The following is a 27,239-nucleotide window of genomic DNA, read 5'->3' as shown; positions in this document are numbered from 1 at the left end:
TGACTCGTCATCATCCCCCAGTTTTAGCAGGGAACAGTCCTTCATGCGCAGCTTTGTAGGAGCTCACCGTACCCCACTGCTGCGGGACGAACAAATTGAAGTCGTTGTCGGATGGATGGCAGCTAACGCATTGACTTCAATTAGTGCCACATCCTCTCAGGCACAGAGCACTGAAGAGCACCCATCTGTCTCTTCACCACCTGCCAAATTGCCCAGGCAGTCAGAGAGCCCTGTACAGGAGCCATCTCTACTTCTGTTCTCCGAATCTCTTGGCTTGGAAAGAGGGGGCCAGCCAAACAGCATTCGAGAAATGGAAGAAGAGGCAGTATGCAGTGATGCCCAACTGCTTTGTCTCTCTGAATCTGAAGAGGCGGGTGGGCCAATGCCTCCTTTCAGCACACCTCAGTACGCATCTGATGATGAGACTCAGGTGCCACTTTCTGGTGCGTACTGTGCTGCCGAGACTACCCAGGAGAAGCAGTTGTTGGAAGAGGGTAGTGTAGATGATGAGGTCCTTGACCCATCATGGCGTGAGGTACAGGAAGGTGGTGGGAGCAGCTCTAAGGAAGAGATTCCCTGAACGGCCCAAAAAGGAGGGAGAGGGAGGGGGAAGACTGCGTTGCCTGTAGCCTCCACTTCGGCACCCATTAGGAGCATGCCTCTTCCAAAAGCCAAAACAGGCGCTCTCAAGACTTGCAGTGCTTGGTCCTTTTTTGACACAGTTGCAGATGACATTTGCTTTGTCAAATGCAAGCTGTGTAATCAGAAAGTCAATAGAGGGAAAAGTGTCAGCAACCTCAAAACCACAAATATGTGGAAACATGTGCGGCTAAGCACGTGGTGGAGTTACAAAAACACACTGAATACCTAGGCCAACCTACAGCGGAAACTACCACATCTTCAGCTCGTGTTGTAGCCTCTTCCTCCAGCTCACACACAGCTGGTTCGGCTTCCTCACAGGATCGCCATGGAAGAACCTCTGGCACTGTTGTACAGAAACCCAGTGTAATTCCACCCACAGCACCACGTTCCCTGTCATCCTCACATTCCCAGGCCAGTCTACAGCCATCGGTAGCACAGGCATGGGAGAATAGGCGTCCATTCTCGGCAAACCACCCCTGAGCACAGGCTCTGAATGATGGCATAGCAAAACTACTGTCCCTTGAAATGCTGTCATTCAGGCTGGTAGAGACTGACACCTTCCGTAACTTGATGGCATTGGCAGTCCCACAATACAACGTGCCCAGCCGCTTTTATTTCAGCAGGCAAGCTGTCCCTGCCCTGCAAAATCATGTGGAGGGAAACATTAAACATGCGCTACTAAACGCCGTCAGTAGCAAGATCCACCTCACCACCGATGCGTGGACAAGTCACCATGGACAGGGACGATACCTTTCCCTCACTGCCCATTGGGTAAATGTTGTGGAGCTGGGTACAGATCTTGAGAGTGGTGCTGTACGTATTCTGCCAACTCCAAGAATTGCAGGAATCGAGTCTGTACACACTGACTCTTCCTCATACTCCAGTTCCTCTGAATCAGCGCTGCAGGAGCCGTCACAGTCCACCTCCACATGGACCCGTGAACGCTTACCTGTTACGACCGATATGAGCACAGCCGTGGCCAAACGTCAACAGGCCGTATTGAAATTAATTTCTTTGGGGAATCGAAGCCACACAGCGCAGGAGCTCTGGAATGCCATCAAGCAGGAGAGCGACATGTGGTTTGTGCCAGCGAATCTCCAGCCAGGCATGGTAGTGTGTGACAATGGCCGAAATCTGGTGGCAGGGCCTAGGTAACCTCACTCACATCCCATGTCTGGCACATGTGCTCAACTTGGTTGTGCAGAGTTTTTTGAGGGACTATCCGGATCTTGATGCACTGCTGCACAAGGTCTGCCTAGAGTGTGCTCACTTGTGGCGTTCCAGCATGGCAAGATCGCGCATTGCAGCTCTGCAGCGCCGATTCCGTCTTCCGGAACATCGCATCATATGTGACCTACCCACCAGGTGGAATTCAACGTTACATATGTTGGAGCGGTTGTGTGAGCAGCAGGCAGCAGTAATGGAGTACCAGCTGCATCAGACACAAAGAAGTCGCACTGCGCGCCGTTCAGACTTCACAACCACTGAGTGGGCCACTATGAAGGACATCTGCCAGGTTTTGTGTGCCTTCGATGATTCCTTGAGGATGTCGAGTGCAGATGATGCACTAGTCAGTATGACTATCCCCCCTATCTGCCTGCTTCAAAAAACACTGCAAGCGCTAAGGGATGAGGTTGTGGAAGAGGTGGAGGATGAGGAGTCACAAATGCCATCTGCTTCTGGACAGTCTGCGCAACGTGGTTCCTCACAAAGGCCTAGGCAGGGGACACTTTGTGAGGAGGATGAGGAGGAGTCAATGGAGGAGGAAGACATCTGTCCAGAGGAGAGAGTTACACAATGCTCCAGTATTCAGTATGTAGAGCGAGGGTGGGGTGATGCAGAGCAGGCAGAGATCCTGCCTCAAGCAGGGGACAGCGTTTCTTGACTAGTTGGCAGTCTGCAGCACATGGTTAATTTCATGCTGCAGTGCCTGAGAAACGACCGCCGCATCGCCCACATTCTCAGTACGGCTGATTATTGGGTGTACACCCTCCTAGTTCCTCGCTACCAGGACAACTTACAAAGCCTCATAACACCATTGAACCGGGAGCGTAAAATGCGGGAGTACCAAGACACACTGGTGCATTCCATCATCTTCTCCAGTACAACCGAGAGCAGTGCTGCTAGTGCTTCACAAAGCAGCTCAGTGGGTCGAGGCAGTGGAGGAAGCTCTGCACAAAGAGGGAGCAGAAGCAGTGCCTCAGCACAAGGCAAGACCAGTATGGCCCAACTGTGGCAAAGTTTTGTGTGCCCACCACAAATATCTACACCATCACAGACGGCTCCAGTCAGCAGGAGGCAACGTTTTCGTCAGATCGTGACAGACTACATGTCTTGCCCTCTCAGTGTACTCCCAGACAGCTCTTCCCCCTTCAAGTTTTGGGTCTCTAAGCTGGATACATGGCCAGAGCTTAGCCAGTATGCATTGGACGTAATGGCTTGCCCTGCTGCTAGTGTATTATCGGAACGCGTCTTTAGTGCCGCAGGTGGTGTACTAACAGACCGTCGCATGCGACTATCCTCCGATAACGTTGACTGGCTTACTTTTCTGAAAATGAACAAGGCCTGGATCTCGCAGGAATTTGCCACTCCTCTTCCAGATTAAATAATTGGTTTGCAACAGTATCCAGGTCTTCTGTTGTGTTCATGTTTCTACCATCTGAACTGCAATCCCTGGGCTCCAACACCACCAGTTGCTGCTCAGAAGTGCCGTCTGCACAGTCAACACATGACCCAGTGTTATTGGGTTTCAGTAACGTCAGCTGATCCCCAGCTTTCTCCTGCTCTGTCCACACTCACAATACAACAGATTTTAAACTTGCTGGGGTTCTGTAACATCAGCTGATCCCCTGCTGTGTATCCGGCAATGCCTCTGCTCTGCTTCTCCTGCATTCCCTGGGCTCCAACACCGCAAGTTGCTGCCCGGAAGTGCCGTCTGCACAGAGAAAAACACTAGCTCCTGTGTTAGTGGGGTTCAGTAACATCAGCTGCTCCCCTGCTGTGTATCCGGCAATTGCTCCTGCTACCTCCACATTCACATTACATCAGATATTAAACTTGCTCCAATTAGGCCTCGGCCTACACCCTGATTGACCCTGGGCTCCAACACCGCCAGTTGCTGCTCAGAAGTGCCATCTGCACAGAGAAAAACACTAGCTCCTGTGTTAGTGGAGTTCAGTAATGTCAGCTGCTCCCCTGCTGTGTGTCCGGCAATTGCTCCTGCTCCCTCCACATTCACATTACATCAGATATTAAACTTGCTCCAATTAGGCCTCAGCCTACACCCTGATTGACCCTGGGCTCCAACACTGCCAGTTGCTGCTCAGAAGTGCCATCTGCACAGTCAACACTTGCTGCCGTGTTATTGGGTTTCAGTAACGTCAGCTGATCCCCAGCTGTGTATCCAGCAATTTGTCCTGCTCCGTCCACGCTCACACTACAACAGATATTAAACTGCCTCGAGTGTAGGCATCAGCCTACACTCTGTTTCTCCTGGATTTCCTGGGCTCCAACACCGCCAGTTGCTGCCCGGGAGTGCTGTCTGCACAGTCAACACCTGCTCCAGTGTTATTGAGGTTCAGTAACGCCAGCTGCTCCCCTGCTGTGTGTGCGGCAATTTCTCCACTCAGTTTCTAGCATTGACCCTGGGCTCCAACACCACCAGTTGCTGCCCGGAAGTGCTGTCTGCACAGTAAACACCTGCTCCAGTGTTATTGGGGTTCAGTAACGCCAGCTGCTCCCTTGCTGTGTGTGCGGCAATTTCTCCATTCAGTTTCTAGCATTGACCCTGGGCTCCAACACCGCCAGTTGCTGCCTGGAAGTGCTCTCTGCACAGTCAACAGTTGCTCCTCTATTATTGGGGTTCAGTAACGTCAGCTGATCCCCAGCTGTGTATCCGGCAATTGCTCCTGCTACCTCCACACTGACACTACTACAGATTTAAAACTTGCTCCAATTAGGCCTCGGCCTACACTCTGTTTCTCCTGTAATCCCTGGGCTCCAACACCGCCAGTTGCTGCTCGGAAGTGCTGTCTACACAGTCAACACTTGCTGCCGTGTTATTGGGGTTCAGTAATGTCAGCTGATCCCCTGCTGTGTATCCGGCAATTTCTCCGTCTCCCTCCACACTCACACTACTACAGAAATTAAAGGGAACCTGTCCCCCCCAGGCGTTTGTAACTAAAAGAGCCACCTTGTGCAGCCCTAATGCTGCACAAGGAAAAGGTGGCTCTTTTAGTTATGCTCCTTGCACACGCTGAACTAAACACTTATAAAATGTGTCCCCTCATACCGTGTAAGTCCCGGAAGCGGGACTTTCCTTCCTAATCAGACACGGCACAGCTGTCATTAATACCCCCTTGGCGCCGTGCACCGCCTCCTGAGCGTTGTTTGAATCTGTCCTGGAGCCTGCGCTGTTAAGTTATCCCTTGGCCATGCGCAGTTAGCGCTGCCCGTCTTCTGACATCATTTGATGTCAGGCTGACTGCACCTGTTCGGCCGCGGTGCCCGAGATGCCGCCCCGCAGTGTCTTCTGATTTATTCACACTGCGGGGCTGGGATTCATAGGCATGCGCAGTGCATATCTTCGCCTCTCACTCATCTCCTTCCGCCTTTTTCAGACTGTGCAGCGTCAGCTGATCCCTAATCGCCGTGGCATGCGCTTAGGGATCAGCTGACACCACACAGTCTGAAGAAGGCGGAAGGAGATGAGTGAAAGGCAAAGATATGCACAGCGCATGCCCATGAATCCCAGCCCCGCAGTGTGAATAAATCAGAAAACACTGCAGGGCGGGATCTCGGGCAGCGTGGCCGCTCCAGCGCAGTCAGCCTGACATCAAATGGTGTCAGAAGACGGGCAGCGCTAACTGCGCATGGCCAAGTGATAACATAACAGCGCAGGCTCTGGGACAGATTCAAACAACGCTCAGGAGGCAGCGCACAGCGCCAAGGGGGTATGAATGACAGCTGTGCCGCGTCTGATTAGGAAGGAAAGTTCTGCCTCCGGGAGGGTTTCACGGTATGAGGGGGCACATTTTATAATTGTTAACTTCAGCGTGTGCAAGGAGCATAAGTAAAAGAGCCATCTTTTCCTTGTGCAGCATTAGTGCTGCACAAGGTGGCTCTTTTAGTTACAAACGCCTGGGGGGGTTAAAGGTTCCCTTTCAACTTGCTCCAATTAGGCCTCAGCCTCCACTCTGTTTCTCCTGTAATCCCTGGGCTCCAACACCGCCATTTGCTGCTCAGAAGTGTCTTTGGCACGGGTAGTCCCTCCTGCCCAGCCTGGTTCCAGCACGCCAGCTGTTTCCGGGTAGTGTCAAGGTCACTTTGCCTCCAATACGTTGTCCTGTCGGGTTGCGGTCGGGTTAGCCAACTCTATGGTGCCTGCAGTTTAGGTGCTTCCTATGTGGGCTGCGAGAACTGGCAATCAAGGCTGATTCCGTAGTGCCAATAGGACAAGCTACCCCTGTAGGACTGTGGGTTTTCGGTAACTCCGGCCGCCTCGCGGCCTAGCAATTTTTTTTTTTCACTTGGACCTTCTGCTGCCTATCTGAGTTCCAGCACCATTAGCTGGTTCTTTGGAAGACAATCTTGAATAGGTCCCCCTGGTTCCAGTACTGTCAGCTGGTTCCAGACAGAGCCTTTGGCTTAGGTACCTCCTTCTGGGTATCCGAGTTCCACCAACATCTAGTGGTCCTTGGTAGTGCTTTCTGGCACGGGTACCTCCTGCTTAGTAACTGAGTTCCAGTACCGTCAGCTGGTCCTCGGTAGTTCGATTGGCTCTTGTACCTTCGGGTACCCATCTGGGTTCCAGTACCATCAGCTGGTTCTCGGCAGTGTCTTTTGCTCTTGTACATTCTGCTCCCCATCCTGGTTCCAGGACCATCAGCTGGTTCCAGGCAGAGCCTTTGGCTTAGGTACCTCCTTCTGGATATCCGAGTTCCACCAACGTCTGGTGGTCCTTGGTAGTGCTTTCTGGCATGGGTACCTCCTGCTTAGTAACCGGGTTCCATTACCGTCAGCTGGTCCTTGGTAGTTCCATTGGCTCTTGTACCTTCTGCTACCCATCTGGGTTCCAGTACCGTCAGCTGGTTCTTGGCAGTGTCTTTGGCACGGGTACTCCCTCCTGCCCAGCCTGGTTCCAGCACGCCAGCTGTTTCCGGGTAGTGTCAAGGTCACTTTGCCTCCAATACGTTGTCCTGTCGGGTTGCGGTCGGGTTAGCCAACTCTATGGTGCCTGCAGTTTAGGTGCTTCCTATGTGGGCTGCGAGAACTGGCAATCAAGGCTGGTTCCGTAGTGCCAATAGGACAAGCTCCCCCTGTAGGACTGTGGGTTTTCGGTAACTCCGCCGGCTTGTGGCCTAGCAATTTTTTTTTCATGTGGACCTTCTGCTGCCTATCTGAGTTCCAGCACCATTAGCTGGTTCTTTGGAAGACAATCTTGAATAGGTCCCCCTGGTTCCAGTACCGTCAGCTGGTTCCAGGCAGAGCCTTTGGCTTAGGTACCTCCTTCTGGTGATCTGAGTTCCACCAACGTCTGGTGGTCCTTGGTAGTGCTTTCCTGCACAGGTACCTCCTGCTTAGTAACCGGGTTCCAGTACTGTCAGCTGGTCCTCAGTAGTTCCATTGGCTCTTGTACCTTCGGGTAGCCATCCGGGTTCCAGTACCATCAGCTGGTTCTTGGCAGTTCCTCAGCCTTCTTGTACCTTCTGCTGCATTTCCAAGTTCAAGCTTTTGTAAATGGTTTTTGCTAATCACTCTGGATCTCCCTGACGACGACCCTAAAAACGACGACCCTGAAGACCACCCCGAAGAAGACAACGACCTCGGAGACGACGACCCTGGAGACGACGACCATGAAGACCACCCCGAAGAAGACAACGACCCCGGAGACGATGACCCTGGAGACGATGACCCTGAAGACCAAGAAGCAGAAGAACAAAAAGCTGCAGAACAAAAAGCAGAAAAACATTAAGCATAAGACTAAAAATCAGAGCAAAAGATATTATCTAAATTATAAGCAGAAGAAGACTAAGCAGTGTATGGGGGTGAGTCCGTTCCTCCTCGTGGTGCCCCTGGAAAAAACCTGCTGATGCAGGCCAAACTGAACGCGGACAAATCCTGTTGTAAATCTTTTGTGACAGGCAGAACCGAAGGTGTAATCTTCAAACTTTTATAGATAACAAATACAGGAATGCCTGTCACAATTAAGAATATGATGAAGAAGAAGAATATGAAGAAGATGAAGAAGTAGAATATGAAGAAGAATAATAGTTGAATAAAAAGAATATGAAGAATGTAAAATAAAAGAATAACGAAGAAGAAGATGAATAATGTGAAGGAGAAGTTGATGAAAAAGATGCTGCTGCTGAGGATGATGAAGAAGAAAGTGTGGGAGAAGTAAAAAAGAAGGTGAAGAGCATGGAAGTAGTGAAACATAAATATCTGACAAAATATAAAAAATCTTAACATAGTCAATATCTTAGTAACTCCGAACGTCTTAAAAAAAAAATTAATTCCTGCTATTCCATTTGATTGGGCTAAACCTCTATGCCTTTAATGTCTCCTCCACCTCCCCCAATACATCCTACATTATTCTTAGTTGTTTTCCTTCATGTAGAATTAACCTACAAGGAAAGAAAGGGTTTATTTTAATTCCGATATTTTTGTCCCATTGACTTGCATTGGGATCGGGTATCAGTATCGGTGATATCCGATATTTTTTGGATATCGGCCGATCCAATCCGATACCGATATTTCCGAATATCGGAAGGTATCGCTCAACACTAATTATGTAGCTAAATTTTTTTGATTGCTTCAAATCATTGTCATGGCCATATGGAATACTAGTGTGCTGCACAGGTAATCAGTAGCCTAGTATTGCCAAAGCTTCACAATGCCCCAAAATGTCATAATTTCTGCTCAATTTACAGGGGTCCATCTGACGTATGATGATGTGGGATTTTGGGAGAAAAATTGATGGCCATACAAGTTTTCTCAGCCACCATAATATTTATTATATCCTTACCGAAAAAGAATTGGAAAAAGTACATTTCACTGAGGCCTGTCGTGTCAAATTTGGATTCCTGAGCTGCCCATGAAATTCGGAATAACAGGCTGATAATTTTCAGGGGCTGAAGTCCATATGAGATCAATTGCTGAAGGCGTTCACTCGTTCCTAGGGAGCCTTTCTGTGGGACCCTCCTCACCATATGAAGAGGAGGAACAAAATAGGAGCACCTCACTGCCTGAATCTGTGTCTGAGGCAAGGGAAATGTATGTTTCCTCTGTTAGTATCTTCTTGACCAATAGGCCATTTTTTAATTAATGCTTTTATACAGTAGGGATGTGTGTGTAAGTGGTGCTTTTAGAAAGTGCATTGTGTTGTGTACTATTTATTATTATATTTACTATAAAAGGTGGAGAAAAAAATAGAGAAAATTAGAGAAAACAAAAGAGGAAAGAAAAAATTTAGAAAAAAAAAATTATCAGTAGAATTAATGAGAACTTTTTATTAAAAAAATTAGCGACATTCACTACACTAATGCCCTACCTTTAAAGCTACTTGTTCGGGGGATTGATGCACTTCACCTGGGTGTGAGGGGTGGGGATAACAAAAAACGACTTGCGCAGATTGAAACAAAATGGATTGTTATGTTGGATTGTATGACTCCCAAAGGGTTAAATGAGTCCTTGAGTTTCGCTCCGTACCTCTAGTCATTTACCATCTCTAGGCCTGATCTATATGGATTTCCATCATTAACTCGCCAGATAAATTTCTTTGTTTTTAACTTTTTTTGTATTTTTTAACCTTCGTTGTTTTTGTTTTTGTATTATCAGTAATTATTCTTACCTGTGGGCCTTCTGCTGACTATTGCCTCCCTCCTCCTCTGGCCATTTGGATCTATCATCTTAGCGTCTCCATTACTTTGGACATGAACATCTGCGAGAATAAAAGCTGGTTATTATGCCATCTGTGTACTACTAATGGACACATTCAATTTTTTGTTTATGTTGCAGGATATAGGTACATTATGGCATTTAAAATATGTATGTATAGTTGCATGAGATGTTATGAATTTTGATACATTCCTACTTTGTACAATACATGTAACTGACATTCTATTATGGTGACTTATTTGTGTCACCTCCTGCATATTATTATTATATGATATATATTAATAGTTCTCCCCATTTGGGGATTAATTGCGCTATACCCATTTGTACTACATAGGCGACACTGCGGTCCGGTTTCCGGCCAGTATTTCTGACAGCATTGCTGTCCCTTTTTGATTTTTTATTCTGTGGCCGTGCGCATCGCCCGGCTGATGGGCGGCTCCTTCATGTAGGCGGGCGTCTGTGTGCTCTGTGCGGGCGCTCCGTGACGTCGTCCGGCGCGTGCGCACTGAGCCTGACGCCCTGCCTCCATGGAGGACCTTCCCGTCGCCGTGCGCATGCGCCGCCGGCGCCACCGCTATTGGCTAGATATAGACATGTGACGGAGGTCAGGCAGGTTAATAGCAGGTCCAGTCTGCCCTTTACCTCACACTTCCTTGAAGAAGCGGCGTTTTCCAGCCGCGAAACGCGCGTCAACAGGGGTTGTTATTCTGGCGGGATCCCGCTCCTCTGTCTCCCCTCTATTTTTGGTAAGCTGATTTAGGCCGATTTTTTGACTTCTATATACATGTATTGACCTTTGGGCTTGGCACTTTATTACTGATTAGCTGGCCGCTGTACCAGGTTATACTGCATGGAAGGGGCTCTTCATTTATCCCCCGCCCAGGGTTATTGTGCAGTATGGGGATCTTAGAGGGGTGGGCTTCCCCCTTATATATGTGAGTCATGGAAATAATTATGCACCTCTAAGTATTACTGATAGATGTTGTTTTTAAACTTTTGTACTAATAAAGCAGCTTTTTATATCATGCTCCGGGTTCTCCTATCTTTATTTATTCTTTAAAGCTACTAGGTAGTATTTTTTTTGCAAAAGGAAAAAGGGCATCACTAACATTCCGATGTCTGCTCAACTAATGTCCTACTTATGAAGCTACTCAGTACTATTAAGGCCGGCGTCACACTAGAGAGTTTTACGGACGTATGCGAGGCGCAAAAACAACGCATTGCACACGGACCAATGAATCTCTATGGGGCAGCTCCTATTTGGCGTATATTACGCATCCGTATTTTACGAGCGTAGAAAATCGCAGCATGCTGCGCTTGTCAGAGTATTGCGCAAAAAATCCGCCAATGAAAGTCTATGGGTGCGCAAAAAATACAGATTACACACGGACCAACAGTGTGACTTGCCTAAAATACGCAAGAGTTCAGCAGGTGACAGGAAATGTGCCAAGCCCTCAATCAGGAAGCTTAGACATGCAAATTAGCTGAAAAAGCCAAACAGACATCCCGGAAGTCTGCAGCATGCCTCCATGGAGTCTCCTGCATCATGGCCAATATTATTAATGTTGAAATGCTGCTGGTCCTGGTGCAAGAGAGGCCAGAAATATGGGATCAGCGAGATGCCCATTATTCCAACCGGGCCAGAAAAGAGGCGCATGGAGAAGCATATGTGGGATCCTTTTCCCAGAATATGAGCAGCGGCCACGTGAGGTCCAGAGGCAGATAAGTAATGTTTCTCTATGAATAATATTGCAAACTGCATTACCTACATGAATTTGGGCCTTTTGATATTTTCATTAACATTAATCTCATTTATTTATATAGCACCATTAATTACATGGTGCTGGACATGAGAAAGGGGTTACGTACAGAGTTTTATAGATGTCGTTTACATTAAACAAATTTACAATGACATACTGCTACAGACGGCAGAGGACCTGTCCTTATGGCCTGAAATTCTATGTATTTTCCATTATATCGTATTGTGCTGTTTGTGCTTACAATCTTTATGTTGATGATATTTTTTAAGAAATGCAGGTTACTAGGCCACATTAAAATCTGATCAAATATATCACTGACACATTGTGGTACCACTGTGCACAATGGCCTTATACATTATTTTTTTCGCTTTCATTGCAGTGGAAGATGTTATGAGACGATGGCGCAGCATACGCGACCAATATAGGAGAGAAAGGCAGCAGCGGGCCAGGAGTGGGGCAGCAGCGCCTGCAAAAAAAAGGAAATATATTTATTATGACCAAATTTCCTTTTTAGATCCCAGTATGGATCTAAGACCGTAAGTAAAAACATAAATAAAAATTACACATATGTTTTATAAAGGTAAAATTTGAATTTATCATTAATTATTCTCATACTTTACAAACAGAACACAATCAAACCTCACTGAGAGGGAGACCGGCTCAGACTCGGAGGCCCTGATAGATCCGGTTGGGGAAGGAGAAGAGGTGGCTGGCCCATCTTCACATCCTTCCAGTGACATCCCTCCTGCAACATCTTCAGTTGCACCACAAGATCCTGCAACAACTGGCCAAGAAGCTGCACCACCACCCGCAGCAGCACCACATCCAGGAAGTCAGGATGATCTAGGAAACAGTAGCAGCCCAACTGTTCCACTGGAGACATCCCCACAGCCTGCTGTCATTTCCCGCCGTGGCCGCAGAAGGAGAGAGCTGCAAGAAACTCGCAGGAATGTGGACAATGGGGTCCTTAATTATTTGGCATGGGCTGCACAGGATGATGGTGAGGAGGCCTATTCGAAGAGCCTGGCCCGGTACCTCCGTCCCATACCCCGTGAGGTGAGGCTACGTGTGAGAGGGTGTTTTCAAATACTTAGTGATGCATGTACCCCACCAAATGAACCCTATGAATTATTTGAGTTCATTGAGAGGTGGCAGCTGTCAGCACGTAACGTCCTGCACCTTCCATCATCTCAACAGGTGCATGCTCAACAAGTATTTGAAGCACCCCCTACACGTGTTCCTACACCTCTACTCATTCCCACCCAAAACCCACCAAAGACAGCACATTACCATATGCCATCATACCATCATACCATCAACCTTCCCAATATGGCCACTTGTCCAGACCCAGTGCTGGAGGCTGGTCCCAACCTGGTTTTGGACAACATGGCCATATTGGGGGTGTTATAATGCAAGGCCTTATTTTCAACTTCATGAGGGTCATACTCAAAACCCTTATTATAGCCAATACACAACTGGCCAATATGAGCAAGGGCATCATTTTGAGGAGGGACAAACATCATACACACAGGATGATGGACAATTGGCACAACAAACGCCACCTGACCAGGACCCTGAGCTTTCGCCATCACCTCCACCAACTTACAGAAATCTGTAATGAGAATTGTTTTATGATAATTCTTTTTTATTTTTGTTTCTAAACATGTTTTTCTTTGACTCTGCTGTGATAATCCATTTTGTTAGAAAAATATAACAAAGTGCTATGTCCTGTTTTCTGAAAAAAAAACAAAAACATATATTAATATGGTCTTTAAAAACCAAAAAAGGCTTTTGCTATAATAAAAAAATATAGTCAAAAGTAAATTTCAGTTTGTTGGACAAATCATTACAACATCATACTCAATTACTCGGTTGATAAACATCTGTTACATAAGTCAATGAAACACACATAGTTAAGTAATTTAAGTCATTTATGCATTTTTTCAAAAAATATACTGTATATAGATATTGAGCACAACGCACCAGCCCATTTCCTTTATCCACTGGATGGGCAACACTTCAATATTAATGACAACATACTGACCGATACCGATATTGAATTCAATTATACCTTCAAAACCAGGTATTGTGGCCAAGAGATCAAGGAATATCCGGGATATCCTAGTGCATAGTCATTATGAGCCTGAAAAGAAAAAAGTGGGGCCTAGTAACCTGGTTGGTTTTTTCCCGTGCGGCCGGTGTAAGGCCTGTGCGAATTGTGTCAAAACAAAAAAATTTACCAATTTTGACGGGTCTAAGGTATTTCAGATTAGGAACTTTATATCATGTTCAACAAAGGGGGTGATTTACCATTCCACATGTCCTTGTGGGAAAGTATATATTGGACTTACCAGCAGGGAACTGAAGGTGCGTATCCGGGAGCATGTGCTTGACATAGAGAAAGCTAAAACAATAGATGATCTTGCTAGTTTAAAAACACTCCCGAGGCACTACAAAAAGTTCCACAATTGTGATCCCCGCTGTATGGCTGTTAAGGGCATAGATCTCGTGACTGTAGGCCCTAGAGGTAGAGATTTGGGTAAGGCCCTAGCGCAGGTCGAAAGCAGGTGGATTTACCGCCTGGGCACACGGACTCCGCAGGGCCTTAACGAAAATTTGGGCTTCGGCTCCTTTTTGTAAGCCATTAATGTTTTGGTCTTTTTGTGCACATATGAGCATTAGTCGGTCTCTTTTAAATGTTCTTAACTTTTGTGGTTGTCTTTGGTTAGGTTTTGTGCTGTTTTTAATTGAGTTTATTCTTTCCAGAAATTATACGGTGGGGTTCCATTGATGCGTGGCCAACATTCTTCTTATCATGGATCATTGATACTGATGTGACCCTGAAGACGTTGGCATAAACTATCCTGTCTCTAAGGATTTTATATCTGCCAAGGCCGTTGGTTTCATGAAGAAATATATGACCTGTCCCATTGTTTCATATTTGAATTATTCGGCGTTCAAGGTTTCCACATCTGCCAAGATTGCTGTGTGCATGAAGGAGCGTATTATTATCTACCAGGAACCTAACCAGTGGACATTGACATATGGCTGAAAGGCCGAAGATCTTTTCCGGGCAGGAATGAAATGGCGATTTGTCTTGCTGGATATTATACGTTTGATTTGTACTTGATTTATGGACTCCTATGTATTGTAATTAGTAATTAGTATAGATTTATTTTAAGCTATGTTCTGTGTTTATAGGTGGTAGCCATATTGTATTTATATATACCTGTGGTATATGGATGAATTGTCAAGCTTAGGGACCCCTTGTATTGTACCCAGCAATTAATATTGATTTATTGGTATCCATTTTTTGTGGTGGTTACATTGAATTTATACACACTTGTGGCACAGGGAGAAATTACAAAGTTTTATTAGGGTAGCACCAGTATTAGTGCATCATGTACTGGTATTGGTGCTATAGGGACAGGGTGCAATAGAACATCAGGTTGAGAATTACGTAGTGTGGTTTTGTGTATCCGCATGGGTTTCATTTTGATTTTTTCCTTTGATAGTGGATATTGCGCCCTGTGGATTATGTGGGATCATGTGGGGGTTGATGGCATTGACTGGTGCTCCATCCTGCAGGGGTAGCTCCGATCATGCCTCACTGTCCTGTTACATGGCCCTTTTCCCTGGCGCAAACAAGGGTTCTTTATATGGGTGTTCACAGTTATGGTAACGCTGCTGTTTTAGATCATAATCGTTTTGGATGTGTATGGTTGCTTTGATGCCGTTGTTTGCTTGGGGGATGCGATGTGCGGTGTGCACTTGGACATGTGTGATCGCGGTTTTCCTTGGCCTCGGCAATAGATTTATTGTTGTGAGGCTGCTTTGGGATACGTCATCGTTTGTAGGTGTTCTGGGAAGTATGACTCATTCAGGGAATGCCCTGCCGCGGCCACTGGATTGGTTGCTTCGGCTTTTAAAAGATAGTGACGCCTTACCTATGACACGCCCCCAGGAAGAAGCAGGTGCGAAACGCGCGTCGGGGTGACGGAGCTTCAGCGTGCCACGAGGCTGGGATTCTGTGCTTTCAGTGACTGCGCTCAGGTAATATGTTTTGGAACCGGGATTACACCCACGTTTTCCATTCTCTTCAACCACTTTCAGTTCGCTACATGGGAGGTGCAGGTGTGGAGCAGCTGGGAACCTTTTGGTCTGGTTAGTTCGCTGTGCGTGTCTGGCTTGTAGCTTGCCCATTTTTAGCTCACTATGGGCTTATCTGTTATACGATCTGCATGTTAGGGAGCTATTAGGGTCCACAAAGGATTGCATATGTTAATCTTCCATTGGGCATTTGTCCTATTGTTTGATGGAGTAATTTACTCCTCTAAGCGTTCATCAGGAGGATAATAGGGCTGCATAGTGTATTATTTACACCAGATTTGAATCCCCTTTTCACCGCACTGATTTCCCATGGAATGTCATTGGTGTATATACTTGAATGGGGTTGAGGATTACCTGGGTACACTTTATTTACATTTCGCTGATCTCTGTCTTGAGTCTATTTTTGATTGTGAGGCATTGTTTTTAATGTGTATGTTCTATATGTCAATAAATAATTATGTTATTAAATTTAAATAATGCTTCTTGGCTTAAAGGAGTTTAAGAACTCCAGGGTCAGTATGTTGTCATTAATATTGAAGTGTTGCCCATCCAGTGGATAAAGGAAATGGGCTGGTGCGTTGTGCTCATTATATGTTTATCTGTCTTTTGGCAGTGCACATTGTGGTCCAGTATGGACTTTACGGCCAGAGAATTGACCTGGCGTCAGAAGGCTTCTACTATTTTCCATACAAGTGCCTCACAATCAGTGACCGATGTTTCCAATAATTATAAGGATTTGATGAAACAATATAGAAGCTATGTGCACAAAAAGACTAAAGTATGGTGGACCAAGACTACCTTGGAGAACTATGTCTGTCAGAAAATCATCCCTCGGGGGCTAAAGGTGCAGTTGTACCCGACTTTCGATTTGGGTGAGCAACAATTGGTGGATCGGTGGATGGCAGCTGCCTCAGCCTGTTCCCTGGAATTTTTACAAATTATTATAGAGAGCAACACCTTATCTATCAAAAAGATTGAAGACGAAATCAATAGGTTGGACATTCTCCTTAAAAGTGATCTCAAGAGGGAGCAACTTGAAACCTTTCTTGGGGAAATCACTAGTGACATGGAGAAATGGGAAAAAGATATCTGCTCGGGGAAAATGAAGAAATACTCTAGGGATATTTCTGATTATGAGAACAACAGGGTTTATAGGTGGCAGGAGCCCCGCCCAAGTAGGGAGAGGAGAGAATTGAGAACTACCTCCATTAGCTCTACATCATCTATGTCCGATACTGGTACTTCAAATCAGGGGGCTGATATTGTGCCATGGAACAAACGCACCAGGTATGGTGGCAATTCAAGATCACACGATTTTTTCAAGAAAAGACCTTACCAAAGGGATGACAAGATGAAGGTAATCAACCTGTCATCACATGTATTATCTGAGGAACAGACATCTATTCTTGAAAAGGGTCTTACCTTTTGTCCCTCTTTTTCTCTAGACCCCTTCACATGTGTAAAAGATTTACATCTGCTCTCAAGGAAGCTGATTTTAAAGAGGCTACATCACAAGGGGCAGGGTGATACTACTTTTGACACTGAGGAGGAGAGGGAGGCATTGGCTAACCTAGAGGCTTTGGAGTTGGAGAGCAACCCTATTGAGGTGAGTGGATTTCCAGACCATTTGGTTGGGAAGCCAAAGAAATTCCCTGCCTTGAATCTCTGTCCAGCAGTGGAAGTGTTTACAAAGCTGGTGGCTGGGGATATTGAGAAACTTGCCCAAAAGGGTTTTGGCCCATCTAACATTAGGCAGTCGGAGAAGAAGGCTTTGGACATCCTCAAGGGTTGGGGGGATGTTGTTTTCAAACCGGCCGACAAAGGCGGAAATTTGGTAATCTGGCCTCACATTTTATATGAGAAACAAGCATTTAAATTGCTCAATAACAGGGAGTGCTATAAGAAAATGGTTGGGAACCCACTTAGGTCTTTCCAGGACCAACTGAGCGATATCTTGGAAAAGGCATTTGAGGAAGGTCTAGTCCCCAAAAGACTATGGGAACTGATTAAGAACATGCATCCTAGGATGCCCACCCTATATCTTTTACCTAAGATACACAAGGACCCCGTTGACCCTCCGGGCAGACCCATTGTGTCTGGCAACGGGGGCCTTTGTGAGATCGTTACACAGGTTCTTGACTATTATTTGAAGCCTCTGGTGATACAGCTACCTTCATATATTAAGGACACCACAGCGGCCCTACGTAGATTGGATAATCTTCAACTCAGCCCAAATAGCATCATGGTGACGGCTGACGTAGAGGCACTTTATACCTCAATAAAACACGCTGATGGGATAAGTGCTGTGGCCTGGTATTTGGAGTGCAGCAATCTGGATAAAAAACTGGTACAATTGTTACTTAGGTTGCTGGAGTTTGTACTCTCACATAATGTTTTCGTTTTCGGGCGTGGCACGTATCTGCAGTTACAAGGTACCGCTATGGGGGCTTGCTGTGCCCCCTCCTATGCCAACCTTTTTCTGGGGGCTTGGAAGAGGGAGATTTTTATGAGCAACCCCATCCCCCAGGGTTATCTCATCCAGGAGTGGATGAGATATATTGATGATATTTGGTTTGTGTGGGAGGGGAGCACAGCAGAGCTTAATACCATGATGACCAATTTAAATCAGAACAACCGGAATATTAAACTCACCTTCAAGTATGGGAGGTCGGTTGATTTTTTGGATTTGCAGATACGTGCCCGCCCGGAAGGCGACATTGTGACTAATGTGTTTCGAAAAGGCACAGCTACCAACTCGTTGCTCCATGCTCGGTCAGCACATTTGCCTTCTACAATTAGGGGGATCCCGATTGGCCAATTTCTGCGGGTTCGCCGCATTTGTTCCAATGAGACTGACTTCACCACTCAGTCAATTGATCTGGCAGATAGGTTTCTGCAACGTGGATATGGCCAGAAAACAATCAGGAGAGGGCTTTTGAGAGCTAAAAACACTTCCAGAAATACTTTATTATATGGCAATAACAACAGTACACTAAAGGATGGTAAAGACCAAATACGATTCATTACGGGATACCATAATAAATGGCATGAATTCAGGCAGATCATTGAAAAGCACTGGGCGGTTCTTCATACAGACCCGATATTGAATTCAATTATACCTTCAAAACCAGGTATTGTGGCCAAGAGATCAAGGAATATCCGGGATATCCTAGTGCATAGTCATTATGAGCCTGAAAAGAAAAAAGTGGGGCCTAGTAACCTGGTTGGTTTTTTCCCGTGCGGCCGGTGTAAGGCCTGTGCGAATTGTGTCAAAACAAAAAAATTTACCAATTTTGACGGGTCTAAGGTATTTCAGATTAGGAACTTTATATCATGTTCAACAAAGGGGGTGATTTACCATTCCACATGTCCTTGTGGGAAAGTATATATTGGACTTACCAGCAGGGAACTGAAGGTGCGTATCCGGGAGCATGTGCTTGACATAGAGAAAGCTAAAACAATAGATGATCTTGCTAGTTTAAAAACACTCCCGAGGCACTACAAAAAGTTCCACAATTGTGATCCCCGCTTTATGGCTGTTAAGGGCATAGATCTCGTGACTGTAGGCCCTAGAGGTGGAGATTTGGGTAAGGCCCTAGCGCAGGTCGAAAGCAGGTGGATTTACCGCCTGGGCACACGGACTCCGCAGGGCCTTAACGAAAATTTGGGCTTCGGCTCCTTTTTGTAAGCCATTAATGTTTTGGTCTTTTTGTGCACATATGAGCATTAGTCGGTCTCTTTTAAATGTTCTTAACTTTTGTGGTTGTCTTTGGTTAGGTTTTGTGCTGTTTTTAATTGAGTTTATTCTTTCCAGAAATTATACGGTGGGGTTCCATTGATGCGTGGCCAACATTCTTCTTATCATGGATCATTGATACTGATGTGACCCTGAAGACATTGGCATAAACTATCCTGTCTCTAAGGATTTTATATCTGCCAAGGCCGTTGGTTTCATGAAGAAATATATGACCTGTCCCATTGTTTCATATTTGAATTATTCGGCGTTCAAGGTTTCCACATCTGCCAAGATTGCTGTGTGCATGAAGGAGCGTATTATTATCTACCAGGAACCTAACCAGTGGACATTGACATATGGCTGAAAGGCCGAAGATCTTTTCCGGGCAGGAATGAAATGGCGATTTGTCTTGCTGGATATTATACGTTTGATTTGTACTTGATTTATGGACTCCTATGTATTGTAATTAGTAATTAGTATAGATTTATTTTAAGCTATGTTCTGTGTTTATAGGTGGTAGCCATATTGTATTTATATATACCTGTGGTATATGGATGAATTGTCAAGCTTAGGGACCCCTTGTATTGTACCCAGCAATTAATATTGATTTATTGGTATCCATTTTTTGTGGTGGTTACATTGAATTTATACACACTTGTGGCACAGGGAGACATTACAAAGTTTTATTAGGGTAGCACCAGTATTAGTGCATCATGTACTGGTGTATTGGTGCTATAGGGACAGGGTGCAATAGAACATCAGGTTGAGAATTACGTAGTGTGGTTTTGTGTATCCGCATGGGTTTCATTTTGATTTTTTCCTTTGATAGTGGATATTGCGCCCTGTGGATTATGTGGGATCATGTGGGGGTTGATGGCATTGACTGGTGCTCCATCCTGCAGGGGTAGCTCCGATCATGCCTCACTGTCCTGTTACATGGCCCTTTTCCCTGGCGCAAACAAGGGTTCTTTATATGGGTGTTTACAGTTATGGTAACGCTGCTGTTTTAGATCATAATCGTTTTGGATGTGTATGGTTGCTTTGATGCCGTTGTTTGCTTGGGGGATGCGATGTGCGGTGTGCACTTGGATATGTGTGATCGCGGTTTTCCTTGGCCTCGGCAATAGATTTATTGTTGTGAGGCTGCTTTGGGATACGTCACCGTTTGTAGGTGTTCTGGGAAGTATGACTCATTCAGGGAATGCCCTGCCGCGGCCACTGGATTGGTTGCTTCGGCTTTTAAAAGATAGTGACGCCTTACCTATGACACGCCCCCAGGAAGAAGCAGGTGCGAAACGCACGTCGGGGTGACGGAGCTTCAGCGTGCCACGAGGCTGGGATTCTGTGCTTTCAGTGACTGCGCTCAGGTAATATGTTTTGGAACTGGGATTACACCCACGTTTTCCATTCTCTTCAACCACTTTCAGTTCGCTACATGGGAGGTGCAGGTGTGGAGCAGCTGGGAACCTTTTGGTCTGGTTAGTTCGCTGTGCGTGTCTGGCTTGTAGCTTGCCCATTTTTAGCTCACTATGGGCTTATCTGTTATACGATCTACATGTTAGGGAGCTATTAGGGTCCACAAAGGATTGCATATGTTAATCTTCCATTGGGCATTTGTCCTATTGTTTGATGGAGTAATTTACTCCTCTAAGCGTTCATCAGGAGGATAATAGGGCTGCATAGTGTATTATTTACACCAGATTTGAATCCCCTTTTCACCGCACTGATTTCCCATGGAATGACATTGGTGTATATACTTGAATGGGGTTGAGGATTACCTGGGTACACTTTATTTACATTTCGCTGATCTCTGTCTTGAGTCTATTTTTGATTGTGAGGCATTGTTTTTAATGTGTATGTTCTATATGGCAATAAAGGAATTTTGTTATTAAATTTAAATAATGCTTCTTGGCTTAAAGGAGTTTAAGAACTCCAGGGTCAGTATGTTGTCATTTGTATATAGATATATATGAAAAAATTACAACAAAGAAACAGCATTATCTTGCCAGGGAGTAGCTCCCTGAGGAGAAACAAAATAATTTGTAAAAATATCCATAACTTTTATGCCAGAAAGGGGACGCCGTGGCAGAAGGACTTGTGTTGTAGGCCTACCCTCATTAGCCAACATGCCTTCAACACTGTCAGCTTAGGATCACTCATGAATTCTTGTGAAGTTGTGTAGAACAACACAAGCTTTTATGACTTCATTTACATTTGTCTTACTCAGCTGAATGCTAGACTGGAGAACACGCCATTTGGATGCCATAATGCCAAAGGCGCACTCCACCAGTCACCGTGCCCGTGAAAGTCTGACATTAAAGACACGCCGCCGGTGTTCAAGGTTGCACCGGGGATAAGGACTCATGCCATGCCTGGTCAATTGGAAGGCCTCATCTGCCACAAGTACATATGGGACTGCTTCAGTATTGGAGCCTGGGAGTTGTGGTGGTGGGAGGTCCAACAGGTTTTCACGTAGCCGCCGACCCATAATGGACACATTGAAGACTCTAGAGTCTCTAGTTCGCCCATAGGCCCCAATATCTACAATTATAAACTTGTAGTTACTGTCAACTACAGCTAACAGAACTACAGAGAAAAACTGCTTATAATTATAGAATTGGGTGCCGAGCTTGGAGGCTTACGCACCCTGATATGTTTCCCATCCAGTGCTCCAATACAGTGTGGAAATTGACAACAGTCAGAAAATCCACGGGCTATTTTCAGCCAATCCTCCATTTTGGGCTCCGGCATCACAAGTTCATGTAGTTTGTCCCATATTTGAACACATGTATTACGCACAATGCCTGAAATAGTGGACCGCCCTATGAGAAATTCAAGATGTAGTCCCGCATAAGATAATGGAGTTGACAGGAATCTGAAAGCAAAATAAAAAGCAGTTGTGCTTACCCATGTAAGTGGTCTCCTGACAGCCCCCCGAGGAAGCTTAGAACGCGAAACGCGCGTCGGGGCTATCTGTCTGACACCTCTAGCAGGAGACCACTTACATGGGTAAGCACAACTGGTAGCAGCTTATTTGGTTTATTATTGCACTTTACGGGTTAGTGCAATATGGGTGGGTGTAGAAGGGACTTGGTAGAGCTATGCGGATGGGCTATTTAGCTTAGGATTACTGTATCTTTCCCTACCCTACTAGCTTTAGCATTACTGGTGTCCCACCTAATGGAGCACTTGCTCCACATAATGCGTTGCTGGCACCTTTATATGTATTATGTATGTTTCTCCATATAGGTGTGTCTTTCAGTCATTAACCTTATCCTCATCACTTATATTAGTTGAATTTCTACTTTTTGTCTTTAAACTATATGAATAAAATTTATACGTTTTATAATGAAACGGCTGATGTTATGAATATCTATGGGGCATTATACTCTCGGTTGTTTTTTTAGGATTATATGTATGAGGGAGTATTGCCCCTCTTTTTCCCCACTGAAGTGCAATGGGCACCTTCTGTAGATGGGATTGTCATATTTATGATTGCATCCTCAAGGTCGGTTTTTGTTATAAATACTTTACAAAAACCCTAGTAAACCAAACTAATATGAGGATCAAAAAAGCAGGAGACCAGTGTACCTTCCTAAATGTACACTGGATACTAACATTTAACATTTAATACATATTTGTATATGATGTATACAAAATGTATTAATATAATTTAAATAAGATGCTATGAAAATCAAAAGAGTACAAAAAACATCATCAACATACAGTATGTGAGGATGGTGAATACATACCGTAAGGTAAGGAGAAGACGCTCCTCTGCGGTTTGCATTTCCGCATCCTGGTATCCTGATACGTGATTCCTGGACGTACTGTCTCCAACAAGATATCAAAGGTGGGTATTGTCATGCGACAGTACTGGAAGAATTTGTCCGGATGTGTCCGCAGAGATGAATAGAGCCGGCGAAAATGCCCTTTAGTGAGGTGTTGCCGCAAAAGTGGATGCAGCCACATTCTTCTTCTCCTCCTTCGTGGATCAACTATCACGGGGTATGGCTGGCCAAAGCAGCGTGACAAGACCCAATTAAATAACACCCGCTGAGATGGTGTGAATTGCAGGAGGTCACACATGTTGCCCAAGTACCACCAAAACACCTACACAAGCACAACAACAAAATGGCCATATGGGAGGGTTCCACCTGTTGTAGACGCCTTAAATAGGGTTTATGCTGATGATTTAAATTATTTTCAGGCCTCAAAACCGTTAAATGTCCATTTTGTAAGGTTGCGTGAAAAAAACGCAGTACGGATGCCATACGGATTATATACGGAGGTTAACATACGTAAAATACGCAGACACACCCTGCCTACGGATGACATACGGAACACTGTTTTGGGATCATTTCTGCATATTACGCCTGTAAAATACGGACCGTATTTCCCTACGCTGAGTGTGACGCCTGCCTCATTCACTAACACTGCAACATCTGTTGCCCAAATCCTTTACCTATAAAGCTACTCTGTACTAATTATTACATTTTTTTTTTACTGTAAGAAAAAACGAATGTCACTAACTCTGATGAATACTATTCTACTTCTAGAAAAAAGAAGAAAAAGACCCTTTGCACAGACTTTGATTAGCAATACTGATCAGAGCACTGCGACCAAGGGAAGTGCACACATTAGTTTTGTAAAAAAAAAGTGCACCAAAGATTGAGCACGGATGCTCAGCGCAGATTGCAAATGGGAGGTGAACGGGGGCCACCAATTATCTCTCTCATAGGTAAACAGAGGGGCCGTACAACTGCTCTGCAAGTCCTATCTGAGGGACATATGGCGTGCAGAGCGGTGATTGTCATTTTACATTTACCCTTTTGGCGCCGATTGGTCATTGAATATTGTACTGATCAGCTAATTGACACCAAAAAGGTTAATAAATAGAGGTGATGCCGTGATCTCCCAATCCATTTTCACTGCTATGATTGATGCTAACACGCAATGATTGGCCTGTCAATTCTGACCAGTCAATCACAGTGATCGTTGATGCTGGTGAGGGGATGTGGTACAACCCCTCATGGCGACGTGCATAGACAGCAGCCATCATTACATTACACAGTCATTACACAGTCACCACGCAATTCGGCGTGGTGACTGGAAATTGCAGGGCGAGACATATTCAGTGCATGTCATGAAGGGGTTAAAAAAATACAATAATTTAAGAATATGGTTAGCAAGGACTATCTTTGTATAGTGCAGGCTAAGGAGTCCAAGACCTCTCCATGATGCGTGTGTGACAGCTTTGTTACATAGTTTAGTAGTTGACTATCCCTTTAATTCATATAACGTTTATGAAAAAATAAACTAGCAAACAATTTCTATTATGATGCAATTTAAACCAAACCTGCTAAATAAATTTGAAAGATGGTCTCATGTTGTTGATCTGGTTCACGTAGTTGCACTTCATTTCCACCATTTTCACCTTGAACGCAGAGATATAGTTCCGGCTTGGCTTTACATTGAAATTTGTATTTCTGATCTCCCATGGATACTAGAATGAAAAGACAATCTTCTAAACGTTTATATGCCTGGGTCTGCAAGAAAAAAGTATGCATTTTGTTATACATTATGTGACCGTGACAGCTGTGTACTATACATATATACAGTGTATATATATATATATATATATATATATATATATATATGTATATATATACTGTATATATATGGAGCGCCCCCACGACTAAGGGCAATGGGGTACCCGGTACCGGGTCTATCTCTCTCAGTTCTGGGGATGTCACGGTGGCCTGACCCGGTCCGCGGCCCCTTCCGAGGGGCGTCCAATTAAAGGTGGGAGTTTGTCAAGTGTTCGTGACGCCACCTGTGGTATTCGGTCAGGGTGACCGACACTGCTAGGGGTCCGCTGGGGTGATGGAATGGCAGCTAGATGGTATACCTTCCCACAGGTGAAGTAGGTCCCCAGGGCTTCCCAGATGTGTAGGTGGTGATGGTGGACGTTGTAAGGCGCAATGAATAACGAGGACACAAAGGTTGCAGTCTCTTTACCCGTTACTGAAGACTTCAGCGTCCACAGTCTAGAGCACTGTTCACAGGGCTGGCTGAATCCGGCCGGTCCGAAGGCACATCCAGAATTCCCTTAGCCAGGAGGAAATCAGTAGCCTTCCTACTAGCGCCTGTGTGTTGTAGTACCTCCTTGCTGAGCACCACGTGAAAGTCCTCACAACCTTTGTAGATGTTTCTGATGTTCTCTCTCTCTGTCCCCCAGATGATATGGATAGGACAACCCGTATGACGGGGTAGGCCTGGAGTTAATTTATAGGGACCCTAGAGACGCCCCTCTCCCACAATTGCCTCCGTGTCTTCTTAGGTATTTAGGTTGGGCAGCCAACTTGGAATTAACTGTCCTGCTGTTGTTTAGAGTAATGCGTAGAGTCAGTACTCCCTCGTGTTCTGGCCACCGGCTACGCGCCTCGGAAGGAGGCTGCCGACCTCAGGGCAGAACTCCTCCCAGTGTTATCTCCTAGTGCTGTGACTTCAGTTCTCACTCTCCACAATATACTTCGCTTCGTGTCCTTTCTTAGGATGCTGCCGCAATGATGTGCAGGCGCAGCTCCGTAACGTTCTATCTCTTGCTAGGCCTCTGCTAGGATCCCACCTCTGACAGGGATCCTCTCTGGGTCAAACCCAGGCTGCTTCAGACTAGATGTTATCTGGTCGAAGCCCAGTCTCCTTCTTCCTCACTTCCTATCCAACCCACCATTTTTACCCGCGTGTGAGGAGTGCCCTAGTAGATAGAAGCTTTGCTCCCCCTGGTGGACTGGAGTGTAAAGTGTAGTGTGTGACTGTGATACCTGGCAAGGTGAACTCCTTTAGTACAATCAGACGTAACATCACTCCCCCTGGTGGAAGAGCGACATTACTGCAACGACCAGGACTCTGGGGTGCTGCATTCCCCCCCGTTAAATCCAGTACTCCCGGACTGGGAAAAGAAGAACAACAATACATGTTAGCAAAAGACATACTAAATTTTTTAAATGCTGTAAACAATTAAATATAACAGTGCTTCCCTTTATGGGAGGTGAGGACACTTGAACGTTGCAAACAAGAACATATTTACATTGTTCTTATGATTTTAAATAACACTTATTAATTAACTAACTATGAATAACCGTTATTACCCATACGGGTATGCTACCTACTAAGTGCAAATACAAAACAGTATCTCTCCTTTAAGGGCGTGTACCCACTAAAGGTATACTATAAAACTCAAAAGTGCAAATCAACATTCTCTTCATTTCTCTTTCACTTTCACGTATGCAGGACTATCTGTCTACCCCTACGGGCCTACTGCATCTTTCTTTAGCTTTCTCTCATCAATTCTAATAATTACTTTAACTTCGATTTTATTCAAAGAACATTATTAAACATTTCTACTTCTAGCTACATACTATCACTATGTAAGAACATTATTACTATCTAACTACTTAAGGCAACATTATCACTTTTAGGCGAAGTGCAACAACTAAACATTCCCTTTAAGAGGAAATCAAGTCTCTTCTGAGGTAGTGCAAACAATCAATTTGCAAGTCAGTTTAAAGCAAGAACTTTCATGCTGTAATCAGGAACAAAATCCATATGAAGAGAAAAAATGGAGTACAAGTCCATCAGTAAACAAATGCAGATTTATTAATTATTCAACTGACACCAATAAAACATATAATATAGTACACATACTAAATTAGTTAGTTCAGACAGAGAAAGCCAGGTAGCACAGACCAAAACCGATGTGGAAAACAGCTGATGCCATATACAAATATAAAGTGCATAGTGCCAAGGTAAATAGGCAAGAAACCCGGGATGTAGTACAACCGTATGGGAGGATTACTGAGCCCTGTACACAAACTACTAAATCATTCAATCCACAATCAATCCCACCCCAGGTTCTTACCCATATGCTGGCGTCAGGAAGGATCCACACCGTTGCCCCAACTCGCATTTCGCGTCGGCTTCGTCAGGGGGTGGTGCTGCTGAGTGTCCAATGATTCCATTTATAGGTCCCCCATTTAATTCTATAAATCCCACCTGTTGCGGCGCATGTCCTCCGTTCATCCGGCCGG

At 45.2% G+C, this 27,239-nt stretch overlaps 1 protein-coding gene across 2 annotated transcripts in view; it reads right to left on the bottom strand.

The window, feature by feature from the left end:
- The window catches only part of LOC143762310 (uncharacterized), a 167,526-nt gene that overhangs the window by 40,956 nt on the left and 99,331 nt on the right, over window positions 1–27,239 (bottom strand). For both annotated transcript variants that reach the window (XM_077249181.1, XM_077249180.1), the window contains exons 6-7: window positions 24,506–24,695; window positions 9,494–9,583 (exon numbers count right to left, since the gene is read on the bottom strand). In XM_077249181.1, coding sequence (XP_077105296.1) covers window positions 9,494–9,583; window positions 24,506–24,695 — 280 coding nt within the window. The remainder of the gene's footprint in view (window positions 1–9,493; window positions 9,584–24,505; window positions 24,696–27,239) is intronic.

This window comes from Ranitomeya variabilis, chromosome 1, assembly GCF_051348905.1.
Source record: "Ranitomeya variabilis isolate aRanVar5 chromosome 1, aRanVar5.hap1, whole genome shotgun sequence".
Classification (NCBI taxonomy): domain Eukaryota; kingdom Metazoa; phylum Chordata; class Amphibia; order Anura; family Dendrobatidae; genus Ranitomeya; species Ranitomeya variabilis.
This window is presented reverse-complemented; position numbering and strand designations above follow the sequence as displayed.